The 24163-nt window shown below is 42.7% G+C and overlaps 1 protein-coding gene across 1 annotated transcript in view; it reads right to left on the reverse strand.

Moving 5' to 3' along the window:
- Positions 1-13871: 13871 nt before the first annotated feature.
- Positions 13872-24163, reverse strand: part of gabrb3 (gamma-aminobutyric acid type A receptor subunit beta3) — a 55354-nt gene continuing 45062 nt past the window's right edge. Inside the window, exons 8-9 of the mRNA XM_045697503.1 lie at positions 18055-18326; positions 13872-15988 (exon numbers count right to left, since the gene is read on the reverse strand). Of these exons, the coding sequence (XP_045553459.1) occupies positions 15641-15988; positions 18055-18326 (620 nt within the window). The 3' untranslated portion in view covers positions 13872-15640. The remainder of the gene's footprint in view (positions 15989-18054; positions 18327-24163) is intronic.

Genomic DNA, 24163 nt, shown 5'->3' on the forward strand with positions numbered 1-24163 from the left:
CTCGGGCAGATAACGTCGGTGGTCCAGTCGTGAAGACCCGATGGGGCTCCGGATCGGCGGTAAAACGGGTCAGGATAGGTGAGTTGTAGCCCAGGAGACACTTCAGCTGGCTAGCTCAGGAATAGCCCAGGAGTGGCTGACGGAACTCTTCAGCTGGCTAGCTGGCTAGCTCCGTAATAATGTGTGTTAATTCCGTGACCGACGTAATAGCCACCCATTGCCTTGATGATAGCTTTGCACACTCTTGGCATTCTCTCAACCAACTTCATGAGGTAGTCACCTGGCATGCATTTAAATTAACATGTGTGCCTTCTTAAAAGTGAATTTGTGGAATTTCTTTCCTTCTTAATGTGTTTGAGCCAATCAGCTTGTGTTGTGACAAGGTAGGGGTGGTATACAGAAGATAGCCCTATTTGGTAAAATGCCAAGTTCATATTATGGCAAGAACAGCTCAAATAAGCAAAGAGAAACAACAGTCCATCATTACTTTAAGACATGAAGGTCAGTCACTCCGGAAAATTTCTAGAACTTTGAAAGTTTCTTCAAGTGCAGTCGCAAAAACCATCAAGCGCTATGATGAAACTGGCTCTCATGAGTACCGCCACAGGAATGGAAGACCCAGAGTTACTTCTGCTGCAGAGGATAAGTTCATTAGAGTTACCAGCCTCAGAAATTGCTGCCCAAATAAATGCTTCACAGAGTTCAAGTAAACAACACATCTCAACATCAGCTGTTCAGAGGAGACTGGGTGAATCAGACCTTCATGGTGGAATACTGCAAAGAAACCACTACTAAAGGACACCAATAATAAGAAGAGACTTGCTTTGGCCAAGAAACACGAGCAATGGACATTAGACCGGTGGAAATTTGTACTTTGGTCTGGAATCCAATTTAGAGATTTTTTTTTCCAACCGCCGTATCTTTGTGAGACGCGATGTGGGTGAACGGATGATCTCCGCATGTGTGGTTCCCACCGTGAAGCATGGAGGAGGAGGAGGTGTGATGGTGTGGGGGTGCTTTGCTGGTGACACTGTCTGTGATGTATTTAGAATTCAAGGCACACTTAACCAGCATGGCTACCAGAGCATTCTGCAGCGATATGCCGTCCCACCTGGTTTGGGCTTAGTGGGACCATCATTTGTTTTTCAACAGGACAATGACCAAATCCATGTTCCAATGACCCATTGTGTTAGCTAATCAAAGTTTATCATTTTAAAAGGCTAATTGATCATTAGAAAACCCTTTTGCAATTATGTTAGCACAGCTGAAAACTGTTGTTCTGATTAAAGAAGCAATAAAACTGGCCTTCTTTAGACTAGTTGAGTATCTGGAGGATCAGCATTTGTGGGTTCGGTTTCAGGCTCAAAATGGCCAGAAACAAAGGATTTTCTTCTGAAACTCGTCAGTCTATTCTTGTTCTGAGAAATGAAGGCTATTCCATGCGAGAAATTGCCAAGAAACTGAAGATCTCGTACAACGCTGTGTACTACTCCCTTCACAGAACAGTGCGAACTGTCTCTAACCAGAATAGAAAGAGGAGTGGGAGGCCCCGGTACACAACTGAGCAAGAGGACAAGTACATTAGAATGTCTAGTTTGAGAAACAGATGCCTCACAAGTCCTCAACTGGCAGCTTCATTAAATAGTACCCACAAAACACCAGTCTCAACGTCAACAGTGAAGAGGCGATTCCGGGATGCCGGCCTTCTAGGCAGAGTTCCTCTGTCCAGTGTCTGTGTTCTTTTGCCCATCTTTAATCTTTTCTTTTTATTGGCCAGTCTGAGATATGGATTTTTCTATGCAAGTCTGCCTAGAAGGCCAAGCATCCCGGAGTTGCCTCTTCACTAAAATAAAGAATAACCCATGCAGGCATAATTAGGCCAATATCCATTGCTAATTCATATCCAAAAATGAGTCATCAAATTCTATAACCACTTAAAAACAAGTTGCAGTATCCTTAGAGGCTTCTTCGATTGATGACTCATGAGACATAAGTACGGTTTACTATTTCATTGTAACTTAGAATTAGATTCTCTAATGCACCTGGCTTAAGCTACCTGAAGCTTTCTTAATCACGGTTATATAGACAGACATAGGAAATGGCTACGGATAGCGGGAAGCAAACCCCCGTCTTGAGTCAATACTGCCATCTATTTGTAAATATATATATATATACCAGGTTACTACACAAGCAATCCCCACTCCTACCACTACAAAAAACTTCAGATGCCAAGAGGTGACCATAGAGAAGAGTCCCCTCAGCCAGCTGGTTCTGAGTCTCAGTTGACTAACGATTACCAACCCAACAAAGTCTCAGGACAGCACTCGGACAATCTGGCCCACACAAATTATCACCAAACAAAAATAAAATTATATTCCCTAGTGGGAAGACATTACAAAATCTCAAAGTAAACTAAAATTCTATTTAACCCTAAACAGACAGTTCTCTCTGACCACTGTGCCTGATAGAAAACAGTATTTAAAAAAAAAAAATGTACGCTGTACAGACACAGTGAGTATTGCTATTGAGAGAGGCCGCTGTAGGCAGACCTGGCTCTCAAGAGGAGACAGGCTATGTGCAACACTGCCCACAAAATGAGGTGGAAACTGAGCTGCACTTCCTAACCTCCTGCCAAATGTATGACCATATTAGAGACACACATATTTCCCTCAGATGCAAGGACCCACAAATAATTAGAAAACAAATGTAAATATTGACAGGCTCTCGTATTTGTTAGGTGAGATAATGCAGTGTCCATTCATCAAAATGTGTGATCTGTTGCCATGAGAAAAGACTAACCAGTGAAACCTAGGATATCTGTGTATCGTTCGTTCAATCAATATCCAAAATTGAAATTATTAGATTCTTGCAGTTTTGAATTTCCCGCCATGGTCTCTTGACAATAAATCCCAATACCGGGATTAGAGCAGGAAGGGGTCCCCAACAGGTTAAATAACGAAGACGGATTATACATTTTGACTACATTAAAACATTTTTCTAATGTCGTTCACATGATTGAATGAATTAACAGAGACGTGTGGGTGGGGAGAGGAGGGGCTGCAGCAGGATTCGTGTTCTAGTGGTTTTCAAAGTAAAAGATCCGGATACGTTAACTGATTATCGCTCCAGCCAAGTAGCTTTCGCCCGGTTAATTATTAACTAACATTAGTTAGTTAGCTAACTAGCTAGCGAACTGACTTGCTTCAATGTTTGGTATTTTTACTGACAGACAAGACAGGGACTTATATTAAAAGCCACCAAGCATCGAGCTAAAGGCAAAAGCTAGCTATCATGTCAAACTGGTGTGTATATGTCTCTGTCTGGTCTGGTCTGGTCTGGTCTGGTCTGGTCTGGTCTGGTCTGGTCTGGTCTGGTCTGTCTGTCTGTCTGTCTGTCTGTCTGTCTGTCTGTCTGTCTGTCTGTCTGTCTGTCCAAGGATCCTTCAAGACTATCCAGCCCCAGCTCACACTGCTTGACATACCAAGTTTTGACCATCATCCTCTCTCTGCCATCAAGTGAGTATGAATTAATTAGCAGCGATTGTCTATATGGTGTAGCTAGCTAGCTATCGCTGGTCCTTCCCTCCACCTAATAATGACAGAGATGAAAGGAATTAAGATGGATCGTTCAATTGTTAAATTGTTCTCCATGGTAATTAGTATAGGTGAGTATACTCTATAGCCCTCAAACCCACCCGTGGACCGCGAAGCCAGATCCACTGCTTTTTATCATTGTTCCCCTCTAATCAGGGCCTGATTTAGACCTGGGACACCAGGTGGGTGATTCCCCTCTAATCAGGGACTGATTTAGACCTGGGACACCAGGTGGGTGATTCCCCTCTAATCAGGGACTGATTTAGACCCGGGACACCAGGTGGGTGATTCCCCCTCTAATCAGGGACTGATTTACACCTGGGACACCAGGTGGGTGTAATTAATTATCAGATAGAACAGAAAACCATCAGACTCCGGACCTCGTAGGGGTCAGAGTTGAATACCAAGCTCTATAGCCTATCTGTAGAGAAATAGGTGGGCATATGCCTGCGTATGGCCACCACTACACCACTGGTGTTGAAGCCGGCAGTGTTGACAGTGACAGTGCCTTCAGACAGTGCCTTCAGAAAGTATTCATACCCCTTGACTTATTCCACATTTTGTTGAGTTACAGCCTGAAATAAAAAACAGATAAAAAAAATTAAATTCTCTCACCCAATGACAAAGTGAAAACGTGTTTTTAGAAGTAGGTTCCCTTCTTTGAGAGGCATTGGAAAACCTCCCTGGTCTTTGGAAAACCTCCCTGGTCTTCATGGTTGAAACCTCCCTGGTCTTTGGAAAACCTCCCTGGTCTTCATGGTTGAAAACCTCCCTGGTCTTTGTGGTTGAAAACCTCCCTGGTCTTTGTGGTTGAAAACCTCCCTGGTCTTTGTGGTTGAAAACCTCCCTGGTCCTTGTGGTTGAAAACCTCCCTGGTCTTTGTGGTTGAAAACCTCCCTGGTCTTTGTGGTTGAAAACCTCCCTGGTCTTTGGAAAACCTCCCTGGTCCTTGTGGTTGAAAACCTCCCTGGTCTTTGTGGTTGAAAACCTCCCTGGTCTTTGGAAAACCTCCCTGGTCCTTGTGGTTGAAAACCTCCCTGGTCCTTGTGGTTGAAAACTTCCCTGGTCTTTGGAAAACCTCCCTGGTCTTTGTGGTTGAAAACCTCCCTGGTCTTCCTGGTTGAAAACCTCCCTTGTCTTTGGAAAACCTTCCTGGTCTTTAGAAATTCTCCCTGGTCTTTGTGGTTGAAAACTTCCCTGGTCTTTGGAAAACCTCCCTGGTCTTTGTGGTTGAAAACCTCCCTGGTCTTCCTGGTTGAAAACCTCCCTTGTCTTTGGAAAACCTTCCTGGTCTTTAGAAATTCTCCCTGGTCTTTGTGGTTGAAAACCTCCCTGGTCTTTGGAAAACCTTCCTGGTCTTTAGAAAATCTCCCTGGTCTTTGAGGTTGAAAACCTCCCTGGTCTTTGTGATTGAAAACCTCCCTGGTCTTTGTGATTGAAAACTTCCCTGGTCTTTGTGGTTGAAAACCTCCCTGGTCTTTGTGGTGGAAAACCTCCCTGGTCTTTGTGGTGGAAAACCTCCCTGGTCTTTGTGGTGGAAAACCTCCCTGGTCTTTGTGGTTGAAAACCTCCCTGGTCTTTGTGGTTGAAAACCTCCCTGGTCTTCGGAAAACCTCCCTGGTCTTTGGAAAACCTCCCTGGTCTTTGTGGTTGAAAACCTCCCTTTTCTTTGTGGTTGAAAACCTCCCTGGTCTTTGGAAAACCTCCCTGATCTTTGGAAAACCTCCCTGGTGTTTGTGGTTGAAAACCTCCCTGGTCTTTGCAAACCTCCTTGGTCTTTGGAAAACCTCCCTGGTCTTTGTGGTTTAAAACCTCCCTGGACTTTGGAAAACCTCCCTGGACTTTGTGGTTGAAAACCTCCCTGGTCTTTGTGGTTGAAAACCTCCCTGGTCTTCTGAAAACCTCCCTGGTCTTCTGAAAACCTCCCTGGTCTTCTGAAAACCTCCCTGGACTTTGTGGTTGAAAACCTCCCTGGTCTTTGTGGTTGAAAACCTCCCTGGTCTTTGTGGTTGAAAACCTCCCTGGTCTTCTGAAAACCTCCCTGGTCTTCTGAAAACCTCCCTGGTCTTTGTGGTTGAAAACCTCCCTTAACTTATTATGTGACTTGTTAAGCGAATATTAACTCTTGAACTTATTTAGTCTTGCCATAACAAAGGGGTTGAATACTTATTGATTCAAGACATTTCAGCGTTTCATTTTTAATTCCTTAGTAAACATTTCTAAAAACATAATTCCACTTTGACAATATGGGGTATCGTGTGTAGGCCAGAGACACCAAATCAGAATTTAATCCATATTCAATTCAGGCTGTAACACAACAAAATGTGGAAAGTGAAGGCACTGTACATTGTTGTATATAATACTTTGTAATACTTTGACCATGTATAATTTTTTTTTTACAAAACATACACACAACAACATACGATTATCAACGCGACTGAATAAGGTAAGTCTGAATACCAAATATTGAGAAGTGCGTACATTATCAGCCCCTATAAGTGCACAGCAGCACCTAATTTCTAAATTTATTGAACCTTTATTTAAACTAGGCAAGACAATAACAGCCTAGGAACAGTGGGTTAACTGCCTTGTTCAGGGGCAGAACGACAGATTTATACCTTGTCAGCTCAAGGATTTGATCTTACAACCTTTTGGTTACTAGTCCAATGCTCTAACCACTAGGCTACCCTGCCGCCCCATGACTGGCAGTGTTAGATAATCCTTACTCTGCACAATATTTCATAGCAATATGCAGCCATCTGCAGGTTACCTGGGCGGCCATGTTGTTTCCTGTGTTCGAACTCCTGGATTAGAGCCTCGGCTTTACACTTGTTGGCCCACCAGTAGGGGATGTGAGGCCAAAGGTCGCTGTAGAGGCTGACCATGCTCTGCTCATAGGAGACAATCACCTGGTAACCCAGTGACCACAGGTTCCTCAGCGTCACCACTTCCTGGAACACAGAGGATCATGGGAATGTTGGGATCGGGGAATGGAATCGTGGGAAAGTATGGTTCATGCCATGCTACGAAACATTCTGGTAACACTTTATTTTATTTAAAAAAAATACACAACATCACCCCAAACCCACCTGCTCATCCCCATCTCCAGATCAACTACATCACCTCTCATCAGACCCCCTTCTCACCCCCCCATCTCCAGATCAACTACATCACCTCTCATCAGACCCCCTTCTCACACCCCCATCTCCAGATCAACTACATCACCTCTCATCAGACCCCCTTCTCACACCCCCATCTCCAGATCAACTACATCACCTCTCATCAGACCCCCTTCTCACACCCCCATCTCCAGATCAACTACATCACCTCTCATCAGACCCCCTTCTCACACCCCCATCTCCAGATCAACTACATCACCTCTCATCAGACCCCCTTCTCACACCCCCATCTCCAGATCAACTACATCACCTCTCATCAGACCCCCTTCTCACACCCCCATCTCCAGATCAACTACATCACCTCTCATCAGACCCCCTTCTCACACCCCCATCTCCAGATCAACTACATCACCTCTCATCAGACCCCTTTCTCACACCCCCATCTCCAGATCAACTACATCACCTCTCATCAGACCCCCTACTCACACCCCCCATCTCCAGATCAACTACATCACCTCTCATCGGACCCCCTTCTCACACCCCCATCTCCAGATCAACTACATCACCTCTCATCGGACCCCCCTTCTCACCCCCATCTCCAGATCAACTACATCACCTCTCATCAGACCCCCTTCTCACACCCCCATCTCCAGATCAACTACATCACCTCTCATCAGACCCCCTTCTCACACCCCCATCTCCAGATCAACTACATCACCTCTCATCAGACCCCCTTCTCACACCCCCATCTCCAGATCAACTACATCACCTCTCATCGGACCCCCTTCTCACCCCCATCTCCAGATCAACTACATCACCTCTCATCAGACCCCCTTCTCACACCCCCATCTCCAGATCAACTACATCACCTCTCATCAGACCCCCTTCTCACACCCCCATCTCCAGATCAACTACATCACCTCTCATCAGACCCCCTTCTCACACCCCCATCTCCAGATCAACTACATCACCTCTCATCAGACCCCCTTCTCACACCCCCATCTCCAGATCAACTACATCACCTCTCATCAGACCCCCTTCTCACACCCCCATCTCCAGATCAACTACATCACCTCTCATCAGACCCCCTTCTCACACCCCCATCTCCAGATCAACTACATCACCTCTCATCAGACCCCCTTCTCACACCCCCATCTCCAGATCAACTACATCACCTCTCATCAGACCCCCTACTCACACCCCCATCTCCAGATCAACTACATCACCTCTCATCAGACCCCCTTCTCACACCCCCATCTCCAGATCAACTACATCACCTCTCATCGGACCCCCTTCTCACCCCCATCTCCAGATCAACTACATCACCTCTCATCAGACCCCCTTCTCACACCCCCATCTCCAGATCAACTACATCACCTCTCATCAGACCCCCTGCTCACACCCCCATCTCCAGATCAACTACATCAGACAAACATCTGGTGCTGGAGGAGATGGCTGCCGTTTTACGATCTCCGAACCTATTGTTCTATTTTGTGTGTTTTTTTTCAGGTTATTTGTAACTTATTTTGTACATAATTTCTGCCACTGTGTTTTATGACCGAATAACCTTCTTGATATCAGGGCAGCGATTACTCACCTCGAACTGAAGGAATGCTTTTTCTTTAACGAGTCGGACGGGAAGGATTTACTTCAGACGCCCGACAAGGCCCTCATCCCCGTCATTTGCAGGGGAAAGAGACACAGATATCGGGGACGAAGGTCTGGGTGCCGTGTAAGGGTCCGACATCGAGCGGGTAATCTCCCCTTACCATCGGTCCTATTAGCCAACGTACAATCAATGGAAAATAATATAGACAAACTACGATCACATATATCCTACCAACGGGACATTAAAAACTGTAATATCTTATGTCTCACTGAGTCGTGGCTGAACGACGACATGAATAACATACAGCTGGCTGGTTATACTCTGTATCGGCAGGGTAGAACAGCCTCCTCTGGTAAGACAAGGGGTGGGGGTCTATGTATATTTGTAAACATCAGCTGGTGCACGATATCTTAGGAAGTCTTGAAGTTTTGCTCGCCTGAGGTAGAGTATCCCATGATAAGCTGTAGACTACACTATTTACCAAGAGAGTTTTCATCTATATTTTTCGTAGCTGTCTATTTACCACCACAAACCAATGCTGGCACTAAGACTGCACTGAATGAGCAGTATTCCGCCATAAGCAAACTGGAAAACTCTCATCCAGAGGTGGCACTCCTAGTGGCCGGAGGACTTTCATGCAGGGAAACTTAAATCCGTTTTACCTCATTTCTACCAGCATGTCGCATGTGCAACCAGAGCGTAAAAAAAACCTCTAGATCACCTTTACTCCACACACAGAGACGAGTACAAAGCTCTCCCTCACCCTCCATTTGGCAAATCTAACCATAATTCTATCCTCCTGATTCCTGCTTACAAGCAAAAACTACCAGGGCCGCTTTCAAGGAGCGGGACTCTAACCCGGAAGCGTATAAGAAATACCGCTATGCCTCCGACGAACCATCAAACAGGCAAAGCATCAATACAGGTGTCGTGACGTTGTATTAGTTAATGTGACGACTGTTGCTCATCGAATGATTAACGGTTTATAATTGCGTGATTAAATGAATTAAGCAATGAATCAAGCAATTATTAACTCATCAACCTGGGGCACCATGGGAAAATTATTTTGATTGAGTTTCTATTTCCCAAATTAACTCAAAGGATATCAGAATACCGATTTTACAACAGTCGCTAAATTAATCAACCTCTTGTCTCATGTCTGAACGTCGCATAATCCGGGAATATGCACGGACCCGGGTCCCACCAATGAGTTTACCACACCAATCTTAGTTGATTATTTATTTACTAGCAAGCTAAAATGATGATAAAAATACACATACACAAAACACAGTCTACCTATTGATTAGGACTTAGTATAACGGGCCAACACACTATGGCGCGTGTTACCCAAAATGGGGATTTAAAAGAGAGAGAAACCAAGAAAGTACACGAGAGAAATATACATTTGGGTTCATTTGTCAGCTATGCTTATTTAAACCTAGCCTTTCCCCGAACTGCCGCTCTTATGGGTCAGAATATAATGATGTAATTACGTGTTGGAGGTCTCAGGTGGGAAGCTCCGCGCGGGTCGTTTAGGCTTCTCAATGACGCACTTCTCCGGCGCAACTCTCTGGTTGTCCTCACGATGTCAGTGTCCTTCTTGGCTTAGGGGTCTGATCCCTCGCCCTTGATCTGAAAGGGGTCTTCTGAGGACAGACAGCTCTGTAGCTCAGAGCTCACAGCTTCGGACTCGAACGGTGTATATACCACGATTCAATGGAGAGTGGAGGCTGGGTGGTTCGGCTTGAATTCACCCGCTTAGACACAGCTACTCGTCCGTAGCTCGTGTAGAAAAATATTTCTTTGTCTTCAACCTTGTGTTTCGTTTTGGGTTCGTTGACTTTGTTGGACCTTCGCTGCAGCTTGGGGTCACTTAGTCTCCTATGTTAATTCTTCACTCTCCTGTCTTATACCCTCGGGTCAGAAGTGGGCGTAACCGCCTTTAGGGCAATTCTCTGGGCGTACCAAGTTAAGGGGCAAGGCCTAGATTTGACTAAAATCCTATTTTAGACACTACCTTCACATCTCATCTTTACCAAAACATTCTCTTTGATTTGGATATTTTCCACACAACGTACAATGTATAAACATCAGGCATATACTGGGAAAACTCTTAAAGGTACAATGTTTTCATAATAACGTCATCTCTTAACCTTTAATGACAATACAAAAGTTACATACATTTTCATAAATGGTGTAAAGACGACCAGTCAGAGAGGAAGCATGTCAAGTCCGGTGTAAAGATGGCCAATCAGATGACAACCTGGACCGGCCTGACCACCTCTTCCTCTTCTTCTTCTGTTTGGTGCTACAACATTAAGACAACATTAAGACAATGGTGCTTCTTAGAGAGGACACCCAGAGAGGACACCCAGAGAGGACACCTCAGAGAGACCACCTCAGAGAGGACACCTCAGAGAGACCACCTCAGAGAGGACACCCAGAGAGACCACCTTAGAGAACCACCTCAGAGAGGACACCTCAGAGAGACCACCTTAGAGAGGACACCCAGAGAGGACACCCAGAGAGGACACCTCAGAGAGGACACCTCAGAGAGGACACCCAGAGAGACCACCTTAGAGAACCACCTCAGAGAGGACACCCAGAGAGACCACCTCAGAGAGGACACCCAGAGAGGACACCCAGAGAGGACACCCAGAGAGGACACCTCAGAGAGACCACCTCAGAGAGACCACCTCAGAGAGGACACCCAGAGAGGACACCCAGAGAGACCACCTCAGAGAGACCACCTCAGAGAGGACACCTCAGAGAGACCACCCAGAGAGGACACCCAGAGAGACCACCTCAGAGAGACCACCTCAGAGAGGACACCCAGAGAGGACACCCAGAGAGGACACCTCAGAGAGGACACCTCAGAGAGACCACCTTAGAGAGACCACCTCAGAGAGGACACCCAGAGAGACCACCCAGAGAGGACACCCAGAGAGACCACCTCAGAGAGACAACCCAGAGAGACCACCCAGAGAGGACACCCAGAGAGGACACCTTAGAGAACCACCTCAGAGAGGACACCTCAGAGAGGACACCCAGATGAATATTTTAGTGATCTGTCTGCATTGTGAAGCAGCGTGGAGGCACCTATAAATGATGATCAATCTTAGTTTTGGAAATCTGGACTTCACTAACAAAGTAGCCTCCTTGTCACGCCCTAACCTTAGAGAGATGTTTTATTTCTCTATTTGGCTAGGTCAGGGTGTGATGTGGGGTGGGCATTCTATGTTATCTATTTCTTTGTTTTGGCCGAGTAGGGTTCCCAATCAGAGGCAGCTGTCTATCGTTGTCTCTGATTGGGAATCATACTTAGGCAGCCTTTTCCCACCTGTGTTTTGTGGGTAGTTGTATTCTGTTTTGTTATCTGTACCTGACAGAACTGGACGCTTTCGTTCTTCCCGTATGTTATTTTGTTTTAGTGTTTTTTGAGAATAAAATCATGAAATATTACAACGCTGCGCTTTGGTCCACTCCTTCCGACGAAAGCTATTACACTCCTTCGAAGTTGCTTAAAACACAAGTCATTGGCTTCAGACTTAAGGGGTGCTTTTTGAAGTGTGTGTGTTTTTTTTAAACTGCTTACTGAGCGTTTCTCAACTCCTGATGTAGAAGTTGATGGAAACTTGAAAACAGAGTGGAACCGACTAAGTGCTTACAATCTCCAACTCTGCAAAAAAATACTTTGCTGCATTATACATCATCTAATCTATTCCACACCGTTTCTTTTCATTCACTTCATCTCTCAGGGTACAGTAATATAAATATAAGCATGTTTTCACAACATGATGATCCAGGTGGAAAAACACAAAGGAAAGGAAGGAAAGGTAGGAATGGAAGGAAAGGAAGGGGAGGAAGGAAAGGAAGGAAGGAAAGGCAGGAAGGGGAGGAAGGAAAGGAAGGAATGGTAGGAATGGAAGGAAAGGAAGGAAGGAATGGAAGGAAAGGAAGGGGAGGAAAGGAAAGGTAGGAATGGAAGGAAATGAAGGGGAGGAAGGAAAGGAAGGAAAGGTAGGAATGGAAGGAAAGGAAGGGGAGGAAGGAAAGGAAGGAAAGGAAGGAAAGGTAGGAATGGAAGGAAAGGAAGGGGAGGAAGGAAGGGAAGGAAAGGTAGGAATGGAAGGAAAGGTTTGTCATTTGTGGGTAGTTACATTTTGCACTGCTAAGTATTATTGCTTTAGCCTGTGAAACTGTCCTTTGTCGTTCTTGGTTTCTTGTGTATGCTTCATTATGTCTAATTAAAAGATGAGCATCCACATTCCTGCTGCGTATTGGTCCTCCCTTCAACACGGCAATACATGTGACACAGTCTCAACGGGGATAGCTGAGCTGACGACACCAGTGGATGCTCCTCAGACGAGGAAGGGAAGGACGATCCTCCTCTGTGAATTTCATAAAAAGTCAAGGTCTTACTTTTCCTTCTGCTGGAATATACTGGGATGCAGCCCTGGGACCAAGTGAACTGTAACCAAGTCATGGTGTTGTCTAGCAAATATTATATATCTAACAAGGTTAAATAATTATCATATCAACTCATTCATAGAATCTACCCTGTAAAGATCTTTATTATACACAGATTCTAAATACAATGGGGGAAGAAAATTATTTGATCCCCTGCTGATTTTGAACGTTTGCCCACTGACAAAGAAAGGATCAGTCTATAATTTTAATGGTAGGTTTATTTGAACAGTGAGAGACAGAATAACAACAACAAATATCCAGAAAAACGCATGTCAAAAATGTTATAAATTGATTTGCATTTTAATGAGGGAAATAAGTATCGAATGAAGTCTCGTTTATGAATAAAAATGGATGATTCGGGTTCCATGACATTCTTACTCTCTCCACAATCTTACTAAATGCTCCCAGCTCAACTAGTCTAAATATGGAATCATACTCAAAATGAGACTCTCTGTAGGGGGGTCTAGACTCTCTGTAGGGGGGTCTAGACTCTCTGTAAGGGGGTCTAGACTCTCTGTAGGGGGTCTAGACTCTCTGTAGGGGGGTCTAGACTCTCTGTAAGGGGGTCTAGACTCTCTGTAGGGGGTCTAGACTCTCTGTAGGGGGGTCTAGACTCTCTGTAGGGGGTCTAGACTCTGTAGGGGGGTCTAGACTCTCTGTAGGGGTGGTCTAGACTCTCTGTAGGGGGGTCTAGACTCTGTAGGGTGGTCTAGTGTAAAGTCTGCGTCTCAAACAGCACCCTATTCCCTATACAGAGCCTCTAAAGGGAATAGGGACTTCCTCTCTGTGTAATGTCTGTCTTGGACCAGGGGGATGTTGTTGTAGTGTTTATGAGCAGAACCCCTTAGTCTCAGTTCTCTGAGCAAGTCTTAAAGGAGAGGCTAGTGTTTATGAGCAGAACCCCCTAGTCTTCAGTTCTCTGAGCAAGTCTTAAAGGAGAGGCTAGTGTTTATGAGCAGAACCCCTTAGTCTCAGTTCTCTGAGCAAGTCTTAAAGGAGAGGATACTTCACCGAGGAACATAAATAAAGAAGTAGTCATGTGTAGTATATAGTATGGCTGCATTACAAACCAATCATCGGTAAATGCATAGGAATACTGTGTAATAATACAAAATCAGACAATAGATCGTGTGTATTGTGATAAGGAACTTCTCCATTCAGTACCTGAGTTGTGTTTTCTACGGCTACGGTATGTATGTACATTGTAAAAAGAACACGATTCAAAATCATTAGGCTATTCATAAAGATATGGGTACAATTTAGGTCAGAAGAAGGTCAGAGCCTACTGTAATTGCCAAACACATGTTAAGGCCCACATCAAAGCCTTGGTTGAGCATTGCACGACAGCAGTTCGGGAACAAACGTTTTCTTATGATCAGAAAATATAATTTTCACTCAGGGAAGGTAAATGATAAAGATTGATTATGTAAAATGAATGAAGGTAAGTCTCGTTTTAATGAATATATAAAATGGATGATTCGGATTCCATGACATGCTTATCTTGGCAGTGTGAATGTTAGGCTAGGCGTGACCTATGAACTACAGTGATACTGAGGCGTGGGTTGGTGAGAGCTGAGTTTACATCGTTACGTTGCCTCCAATGCACAGTGAAATATAGATCCAGATTACATATAGGTTACTTCAGCACTTTACAAAAATAATAATAATAAGTGAATCGTTTGCAGAATAGTCAGACCCAAACCAATGGAATTAGTATCCAAAATTGATTCAGTACATGACTAAACATGACTATTCATGGTTATTCATGACTGTTAATGACTATTTATGACTATACAAGACTATTCATGGTTATTCATGACTGTTAATGACTATTTATGACTATTCATGACTATTCGTAGTTATTCATGACTGTTAATGACTATTTATGACTATTCATGACTATACATGCCCATACATGACTTTCCTACACAGCTCATATGATCGCGTTCTGACAGTCCATAGAACATAGACATGACTGGAATGATAATATCCCAACAGATAAACCAGACATATCGTAACTCAAAAACTGTGCATTGTATTTCCCATTCAGTTTATATTGGACTACTGTGATAAATAGCACACTGAATTCATTTCCCATTCAGTTTATATTGGACTACTGTGATAAATAGCACACTGAATTCATTTCCCATTCAGTTTATATTGGGCTACTGTGATAAATAGCACACTGAATTAATTTCCCATTCAGTTTATATTGGGCTACTGTGATAAATAGCACACTGAATTCATTTCCCATTCAGTTTATATTGGGCTACTGTGATAAATAGCACACTGAATTCATTTCCCATTCAGTTTATAACGAGCTACTGTGATAAATAGCACACTGAATTCATTTCCCATTCAGTTTTCTAATGAGTTTTAGCACTCTAAATTAATTTCTCACACTAAAATAAGGGATAGAGTTACAATAATTGGCATACATCATTGTAAATAATACTTTTGAAAAACCACAAACCATTGACTGTATCACCCTCTTTGTACAGTGGAGTGTTCAGTGTAATACAGGAAGAGTTCAGAAGGATAGTATTTCCACAAAGGGTCTTTTGTCTCAGCTCGTCTGAACGTCCAGTTCAAGAGACCCCACAACTCAGTGTTCTAGTTCTAGTGTCTCTCTGCACTCAGTCACACGTCCTCTGAATACAGACGGGTTTCTGAATACAGACGGGTTTCTGAATACAGACGGGTTTCTGAATACAGACGGGTTTCTTTACTCTTTAGAGAAACAAGAATAAGAAAGGTTTAAGGAGTGAAAATCCCCTTCTATCTGTTACTTAGTTCAGTGGTTCTCAAATTGAATGGCTGGGGGTCCCTGAGGATAGGCTTGAAAACCACTAGTTCACATAGTAAAGCCAGTAGATGAAGTTGAAGAGGGTAAAGGTGAAGGGGAAGACAACCCGTGACCATCTATCGATGGAGTTCACGTCCGTCAGGTTGGGGATTTTGATTCTGAGTTGAGAGGACCGCCTGTGTAGCCTTGTCTTCTTCACGTGAGCATGGGCGTTTCTCTCCCGGCCACTCAGAGAGCTCGGTTTTCGGTACTGGAGGCCTGATTGGTTGAATATCATGGAGGAGGAGTTCCGTGCGGTTGTCTCGGTGATGCTGGTTGTGATCTCGTTGCCGGCGCCAACTTCGTTGTGGATCTCCAGGGTTGTCAGGAGGATGTTGCCCTGAGAGTCAACCTATCAGAGGAGAGGACAGCGAGAGAAGAGAGGTCATGAGTTCATAGGGCTCCTGAACTTTTCAGCCAAAAATTTAATTAGTTGGCTGAACTTAGATAAACTTTGATTTTTTTTAGCAAGGACTTATATAGGATACAAACCTCTACATCAAAACCTTCACTCCAAATCTAAATTTCAAACCTAAAACCTTATTTTGAACCAGATTACCTGGAAGGACTACCCAGAAAAAACTTCTAACAAACGAAAACCTGCAGAAGAAAACCAGCAGAAACCTGGAAATACCATCCAACAAAAAACTGAGTGAGTAATGTTCAGTCCGAACCTACTTCTGAATCCAAAAAGTAAAAGACAAATCATTCGTAGATATTTTGTTATATACAGACCATCATGCTAAAGGTAAGGCTACTAAGCTACCAAGCTTGCTAGGACAGGACAGGCGTTGCGGCTGCAACGTCAATTTGCACTGAGATGTGAAGTGAGAGATATGAAAGCCCCCTTTGAACTCAACAATGGCAGCAGAGCGTCACAGCCTCCCTCCACCCAAATGCAGAGGCCTGTGAGGCGCCCTGCTCCATGGCTTCCCCCTTTGTAAAGATCACTACACTTCCCCCTTGGATTTAAAAAAATAAAACACTGCAAGGGTTTATACAAATATAAGTTCCAGAGAACGTAAGCAACTTAGTGAATGGTAAGGCTTTGAGGGGGGACTATGTACAGACCCAGCGTGCGACAGAGATTCAGCAGTTATGACCTGTTTTTGTTGGTTGTGTTGTCGTAGTGGTGTCTAGGGGGGTTATATTGGGGAAGGAATTATGTCACCTCCAGGTAGGTGTTTGTCCCCCCTGTGTGCGGAAGGTTTCAGGTTCTTGTCCAGTTCTGGCATGTAGGTCGCCACAGACTAGTACATGTCCCTGGGCCTGGAAATGATTAATCTACCCCTCAAGGATACCTAGTCAGTTGTCCAACTGAATGCCTTCAACTGAAATGTGTCTTCGTCATTTAACCCAACCCCTCTGAATCAGAGAGGAGCGGGGGGGGGCTGCCATAATCAACATCGACGTCTTCGGCCCCAGGCGAACAGTGGGTTAACTGCCTTGTTCAGGGGCAAAACAACAGATTTTTCCCTTGTCAGCTAGTGCACTATATAGGGAATAGGGTTCCATTTGGAATTCATCCCTAGATGCTGTAACTGAATCTACCCCTGTATGTGAATCTGATTGATGTCCATCCATTTGACAGCACTCTCCTAGAGAAGAATAACTGAATATAGGAACCTAATACTGAAATGACTCTTAACACTGTTACTGTGAAGAATCACGTCTGGAATGATCAATGTTCCTTTCATCTCTATGATGCTACATGTCAGTTTACCTTTGTGGCAATATCATCTTTTCACCTTGCGTTCCTCCCTCCTAATGCTGTGTATAGTGTACTAGTGCTTACAGGTCTGTGAGGTCAATGGGAAGAGTCCCCCAGATAACAATGTTTTGATTTAGTTTTGATTGAGAAAATATTTGTCTTATTTTTATTTAATTTTTTTAAACTCTGCATTGTTGGGAAAGGGTTCGTAAGTAAGCATTTCACAGTAAAGTCTACACCTGTTGTATTCGGCGCATGTGACCAATAAAATTTGATTTGAACAATCTAGATATCGTTGAGTACAATTAGTCTCAATCTCTGTCCGTTGTTATGATACGTTTTTTTAAAAATGTTACCGTTATTTTACCGTTATTTTACCAGGTAAGTTGACTGAGAACACGTTCTCATTTACAGCAACGACCTGGGGAATAGTTACAGGGGAGAGGAGGAGGGGGATGAATGAGCCAATTGTAAGCTGGGGATGATTAGGTGGCCGTGATGGTATGAGGGACAGATTGGGAATTTAGCCAGGACACCGGGGGTTAACACCCCTACTCTTACGATAAGTACCATGGGATCTTTAATGACCTCAGAGAGTCATTAAGTGACTGAAAAGGTACTGTAGATAAAACAGGGACCCTCACAGTTAACAATCCAAGATGTCCAATTACAGCAGAAGAATAATTAAAAAAAAGTAGCCTACTGACCATTTCCGAGGGGGTAAACGTTACCCTGTTGCCGTCGAACTTGGCCGCCCTGTCATTTTTGACCTTCTCCACTTTCTCAGCCAATTTCTTCTGCATCCGATGGCCCCGTCCGAAGAAGATATAGTTGACGAAGGCGTACTCCAGCAGGGCCAGGAAGACGAACACAAAGCAGCCCATCAGGTACATGTCTATGGCCTTGACGTAGGGGATCTTAGGCAGCGTCTCTCTCAGATGGGTGTTGATGGTGGTCATGGTCAGAACCGTGGTGATACCTGGAGCGGAAAGTTCCTTGGTTTGAAACACAGGCATCATGGCACAAGAGCGGGAGTTAGCCCACCTATTTAAGAAAATATCTGATTTACTCCACCTCTCTGGGCTATTAGGGGTTTATTGACTAAACGAATCTAATAAAACGTTGTCAGTATAGGATGGCCAATTCGCAGATCTTATTTATCTGGAAACAATCTTATTTTACACAAGTGGGTTCTAAGTAGAGCCTTCAAATAAGGTGAGCAAAGATTTTGTTTCTCTTAACAGGGTGATTGAGCCCTTTTACATTCCAGGAAGTGAAGTGTATTATTTGGTTGGCCAGTCATTATAGTAATCTAGTAAGGTAATCAATTAGAATGATCGATTCACACAGAGTCAACATAGAGGATACAAACTAACAGTAACTTTGAGAGTAATAGCATCCATGAAGAGCTATTTCTGACCCTTTCAGGCTTATTGTTCGTCAAAAGAAAATCGATATAATTAAAAGTCCTGCAGTAACCCAGAGCCCCCGGCTTGGGACAAAGCTAAACTGTAAAGAGAATGCCTTCCACCTCCCATATATACTGTAGCAGTCATACTGTAGCAGTCATACTGTACATCCTCATATGTACTGTAGCAGTCATACTGTACATCCTCCCAGCCTCATATATACTGTAGCAGTCAAACTGTACATCCTCATACAGTCATACTGTACAGCCTCATATATAGTAGCAGTCATACTGTACATCCTCATATATACTGTAGCAGTCATACTGTACATCCTCATATATATTGTAGCAGTCATACTGTACATCCTCATACAGTCATACTGTACATCCTCATATATACTGTAGCAGTCATACTGTACAGCCTCATATATACTGTAACAGTCATACTGTACATCCTCATATATACTGTAGCAGTCATACTGTACATCCTCATATATACTGTAACAGTCATACTGTACATCCTCATATATAGTGTAACAGTCATACTGTACATCCTCATATATACTGTAACAGTCATACTGTACATCCTCATATATACTGTAACATACTGTACATCCTCATACTGTAACAGTCATACTGTACATCCTCATATATACTGTACATCCTCATATATACTGTAGCAGTCATACTGTACATCCTCATATATACTGTAACAGTCATACTGTACATCCTCATATATACTGTAGCAGTCATACTGTACATCCTCATATATACTGTAGCAGTCATACTGTACATCCTCATATATACTGTAGCAGTCATACTGTACATCCTCATATATACTGTAACATACTGTACATCCTCATATGTACTGCAGCAGTCATACTGTACATCCTCATATATACTATAGCAGTCATACTGTACATCCTCATATATACTGTAACATACTGTACATCCTCATATATACTGTAGCAGTCTTACTGTACATCCTCATATATATGGTAGCGGTCATACTGTACATCCTCATATATACTATAGCAGTCATACTGTACATCCTCATATATACTGTAACATACTGTACATCCTCATATATACTGTAGCAGTCATACTGTACATCCTCAGATATACTGTAGCAGTCATACTGCATATCCTCATATATACTGTAGCAGTCATACTGTACATCCTCATATATACTGTAGCAGTCATACTGTGCATCCTCCCAGTCTCATATATACTGTAACAGTCATACTGTACATCCTCATATATACTGTAGCAGTCATACTGTACATCCTCATACTGTAGCAGTCACACTGTACATCCTCATACATACTGTAGCAGTCATACTGTACATCCTCATACATACTGTAGCAGTCATACTGTACATCCTCATATATACTGTAGCAGTCATACTGTACATCCTCATACTGTAACAGTCATACTGTACATCCTCATATATACTGTAGCAGTCATACTGTACATCCTCATATATACTGTAGCAGTCATACTGTACATCCTCATATATACTGTAACAGTCATACTGTACATCCTCTTATATACTGTAGCAGTCATACTGTACATCCTCATATATACTGTAGCAGTCATACTGTACATCCTCATATATACTGTAACAGTCATACTGTACATCCTCCCAGCCTCATATATACTGTAGCAGTCATACTGTACATCCTCATATATACTGTAGCAGTCATACTGTACATCCTCATATATACTGTAACAGTCATACTGTACATCCTCATATATGCTGTAGCAGTCATACTGCACATCCTCATATATACTGTAACAGTCATACTGTACATCCTCATATACTGTAACAATCACATACTGTACATCCTCATATATACTGTAGCAGTCATACTGTACATCCTCATATATACTGTAACAGTCATACTGTACATCCTCATATATACTGTAGCAGTCATACTGCACATCCTCATATATACTGTAACAGTCATACTGTACATCCTCATATATACTGTAGCAGTCATACTGCACATCCTCATATATACTGTAGCAGTCATACTGTACATCCTCATACTGTAGCAGTCATACTGTACATCCTCATACATACTGTAGCAGTCATACTGTGCATCCTCCCAGTCTCATATATACTGTAACAGTCATACTGTACATCCTCATATATACTGTAACAGTCATACTTTACATCCTCATATATACTGTAGCAGTCATACTGTACATCCTCATATATACTGTAGCAGTCATACTGTACATCCTCATATATACTGTAGCAGTCATACTGTACATCCTCATATATACACTGTAACATACTGTACATCCTCATATATACTGTAGCAGTCATACTGTACATCCTCATACTGTAACAGTCATACTGTACATCCTCATATATACGGTAGCAGTCATACTGTACATCCTCATATATACTGTACATCCTCATATATACTGTAGCAGTCATACTGTACATCCTCATATATACTGTAACAGTCATACTGTACATCCTCCCAGCCTCATATATACTGTAGCAGTCATACTGTACATCCTCATATATACTGTAGCAGTCATACTGTGCATCCTCATATATACTGTAACCGTCATACTGTACATCCTCATATATACTGTAGCAGTCATACTGTACATCCTCATATATACTGTAACAGTCATACTGTACATCCTCATATATACTGTAGCAGTCATACTGTACATCCTCATATATACTGTAACAGTCATACTGTACATCCTCATATATACTGTAGCAGTCATACTGTACATCCTCATATATACTGTAACAGTCATACTGTACATACTCATATATACTGTAGCAGTCATACTGTACATCCTCATATATACTGTAACAGTCATACTGTACCTCCTCATATATACTGTAGCAGTCATACTGTACATACTCATATATACTGTAACATACTGTACATCCTCATATATACTGTAGCAGTCATACTGTACATCCTCATATAGACTGTAACAGTCATACTGTACATCCTCATATATACTGTAGCAGTCATACTGTACATCCTCATATACTGTAACAGTCATACTGTACATCCTCATATATACTTTAGCAGTCATACTGGACATCCTCATATATACTGTACATCCTCATATACTGTAACAGTCATACTGTACATCCTCATATATACTGTAACAGTCATACTGTACATCCTCATATATACTGTAGCAGTCATACTGTACAGCCTCATATATATTGTAGCATACTGTTCATCCTCATATATACTGTAACAGTCATACTGTACATCCTCATATATACTGTAACAGTCATACTGTACATCCTCCCAGCCTCATATATACTGTAGCAGTCATACTGTACATCCTCATATATACTGTACATCCTCATATATACTGTAGCAGTCATACTGTACATCCTCATATATACTGTAACAGTCATACTGTCCATCCTCCCAGCCTCATATATACTGTAGCAGTCATACTGTACATCCTCATATATACTGTACATCCTCATATACTGTAACAGTCATACTCTACATCCTCATATATACTGTAGCATACTGTACATCCTCATATATACTGTAGCAGTCATACTGTACATACTGTAACAGTCATACTGTACATCCTCCCAGCCTCATATATACTGTAGCAGTCATACTGTACATCCTCATATATACTGTAGCAGTCATACTGTACATCCTCAAATATACTGTAGCAGTCATACTGTACATCCTCATATATACTGTAACAGTCATACTGTACATCCTCATATATACTGTAGCAGTCATACTGTACATCCTCATATATACTGTAGCAGTCATACTGTACATCCTCATATATACTGTAACAGTCATACTGTACATCCTCATATATACTGTAGCAGTCATACTGTACATCCTCATATAGACTGTAACAGTCATACTGTACATCCTCATATATACTGTAGCAGTCATACTGCACATCCTCATATATACTGTAGCAGTCATACTGTACATCCTCATATATACTTTAGCAGTCATACTGGACATCCTCATATATACTGTACATCCTCATATATACTGTACATCCTCATATATACTGTAGCAGTCATACTGTACATCCTCATATATACTGTAGCAGTCATACTGTACATCCTCATATATACTGTAACAGTCATACTGGACATCCTCATATATACTGTAACAGTCATACTGTACATCCTCATATATACTGTAGCAGTCATACTGTACATCCTCATATGTACTGTAGCAGTCATACTGTACATCCTCCCAGCCTCATATATACTGTAGCAGTCATACTGTACATCCTCATATATACTGTAGCAGTCATACTGTACATCCTCATATATACTGTACATCCTCATATGTACTGTAACAGTCATACTGTACATCCTCATATATACTGTACTTTGGCCGGCATATCCCTGCCGGCCAAACCCTCCCCTAACCCGGACGACGCTGGGCCAATTGTGAGTCGCCCCATGAGCCTCACGGTCGCAGCCCAGAATCTCTGGCGGCACAGCCTTAGACCACTACACCACCCGGGAGACCCCTCAATATCAAGATTTATGATCGCTATATCTGATCCACAGTTACCAGATTACTGTGTTTTACCCTGGGTTGTCCTGGACAGAATGAACCTGTTTGATCCACAGTTACCAGATTACTGTGTTTTATACCCTGGGTTGTCCTGGACAGAATGAACCTGTTTGATCCACAGTTACCAGATGATGTTTTATACCCTGGGTTGTCCTGGACAGAATGAACCTGTTTGATCCACAGCTACCAGATGATGTTTTATACCCTGGGTTGTCCTGGACAGAATGAACCTGTTTGATCCACAGTTACCAGATGATGCTTTATACCCTGGGTTGTCCTGGACAGAATGAACCTGTTTGATCCACAGCTACCAGATGATGTTTTATACCCTGGGTTGCCCTGGACAGAATGAACCTGTTTGATCCACAGTTACCAGATGATGTTTTATACCCTGGGTTGTCCTGGACAGAATGAACCTGTTTGATCCACAGCTACCAGATGATGTTTTATACTTTAATGCACTCATGACTCCATTCTATGTGCACCAAAATTACAAGTGCCTTTTCAAATCAAATCAAATTGTATTAGTCACATGCGCCGAATACAACAGGTGTAGTAGACCTCACAGTGAAATGCTGAATACAACAGGTGTAGTAGACCTTACAGTGAAATGCTGAATACAACAGGTGTAGTAGACCTCACAGTGAAATGCTGAATACAACAGGTGTAGTAGACCTCACAGTGAAATGCTGAATACAACAGGTGTAGTAGACCTCACAGTGAAATGCTTTACAAGCCCTTAACCAACAATGCAGTTTAAAAAATATGAATAAGAAACATAAATAAAAGTAACAAATAATTAAAGAGCAGCAGTAAAATAACAATGTGGAGGCT

The sequence above is a fragment of the Salmo salar genome, chromosome ssa16, assembly GCF_905237065.1.
Source record: "Salmo salar chromosome ssa16, Ssal_v3.1, whole genome shotgun sequence".
In the NCBI taxonomy this organism is placed as follows: Eukaryota; Metazoa; Chordata; class Actinopteri; order Salmoniformes; family Salmonidae; genus Salmo; species Salmo salar.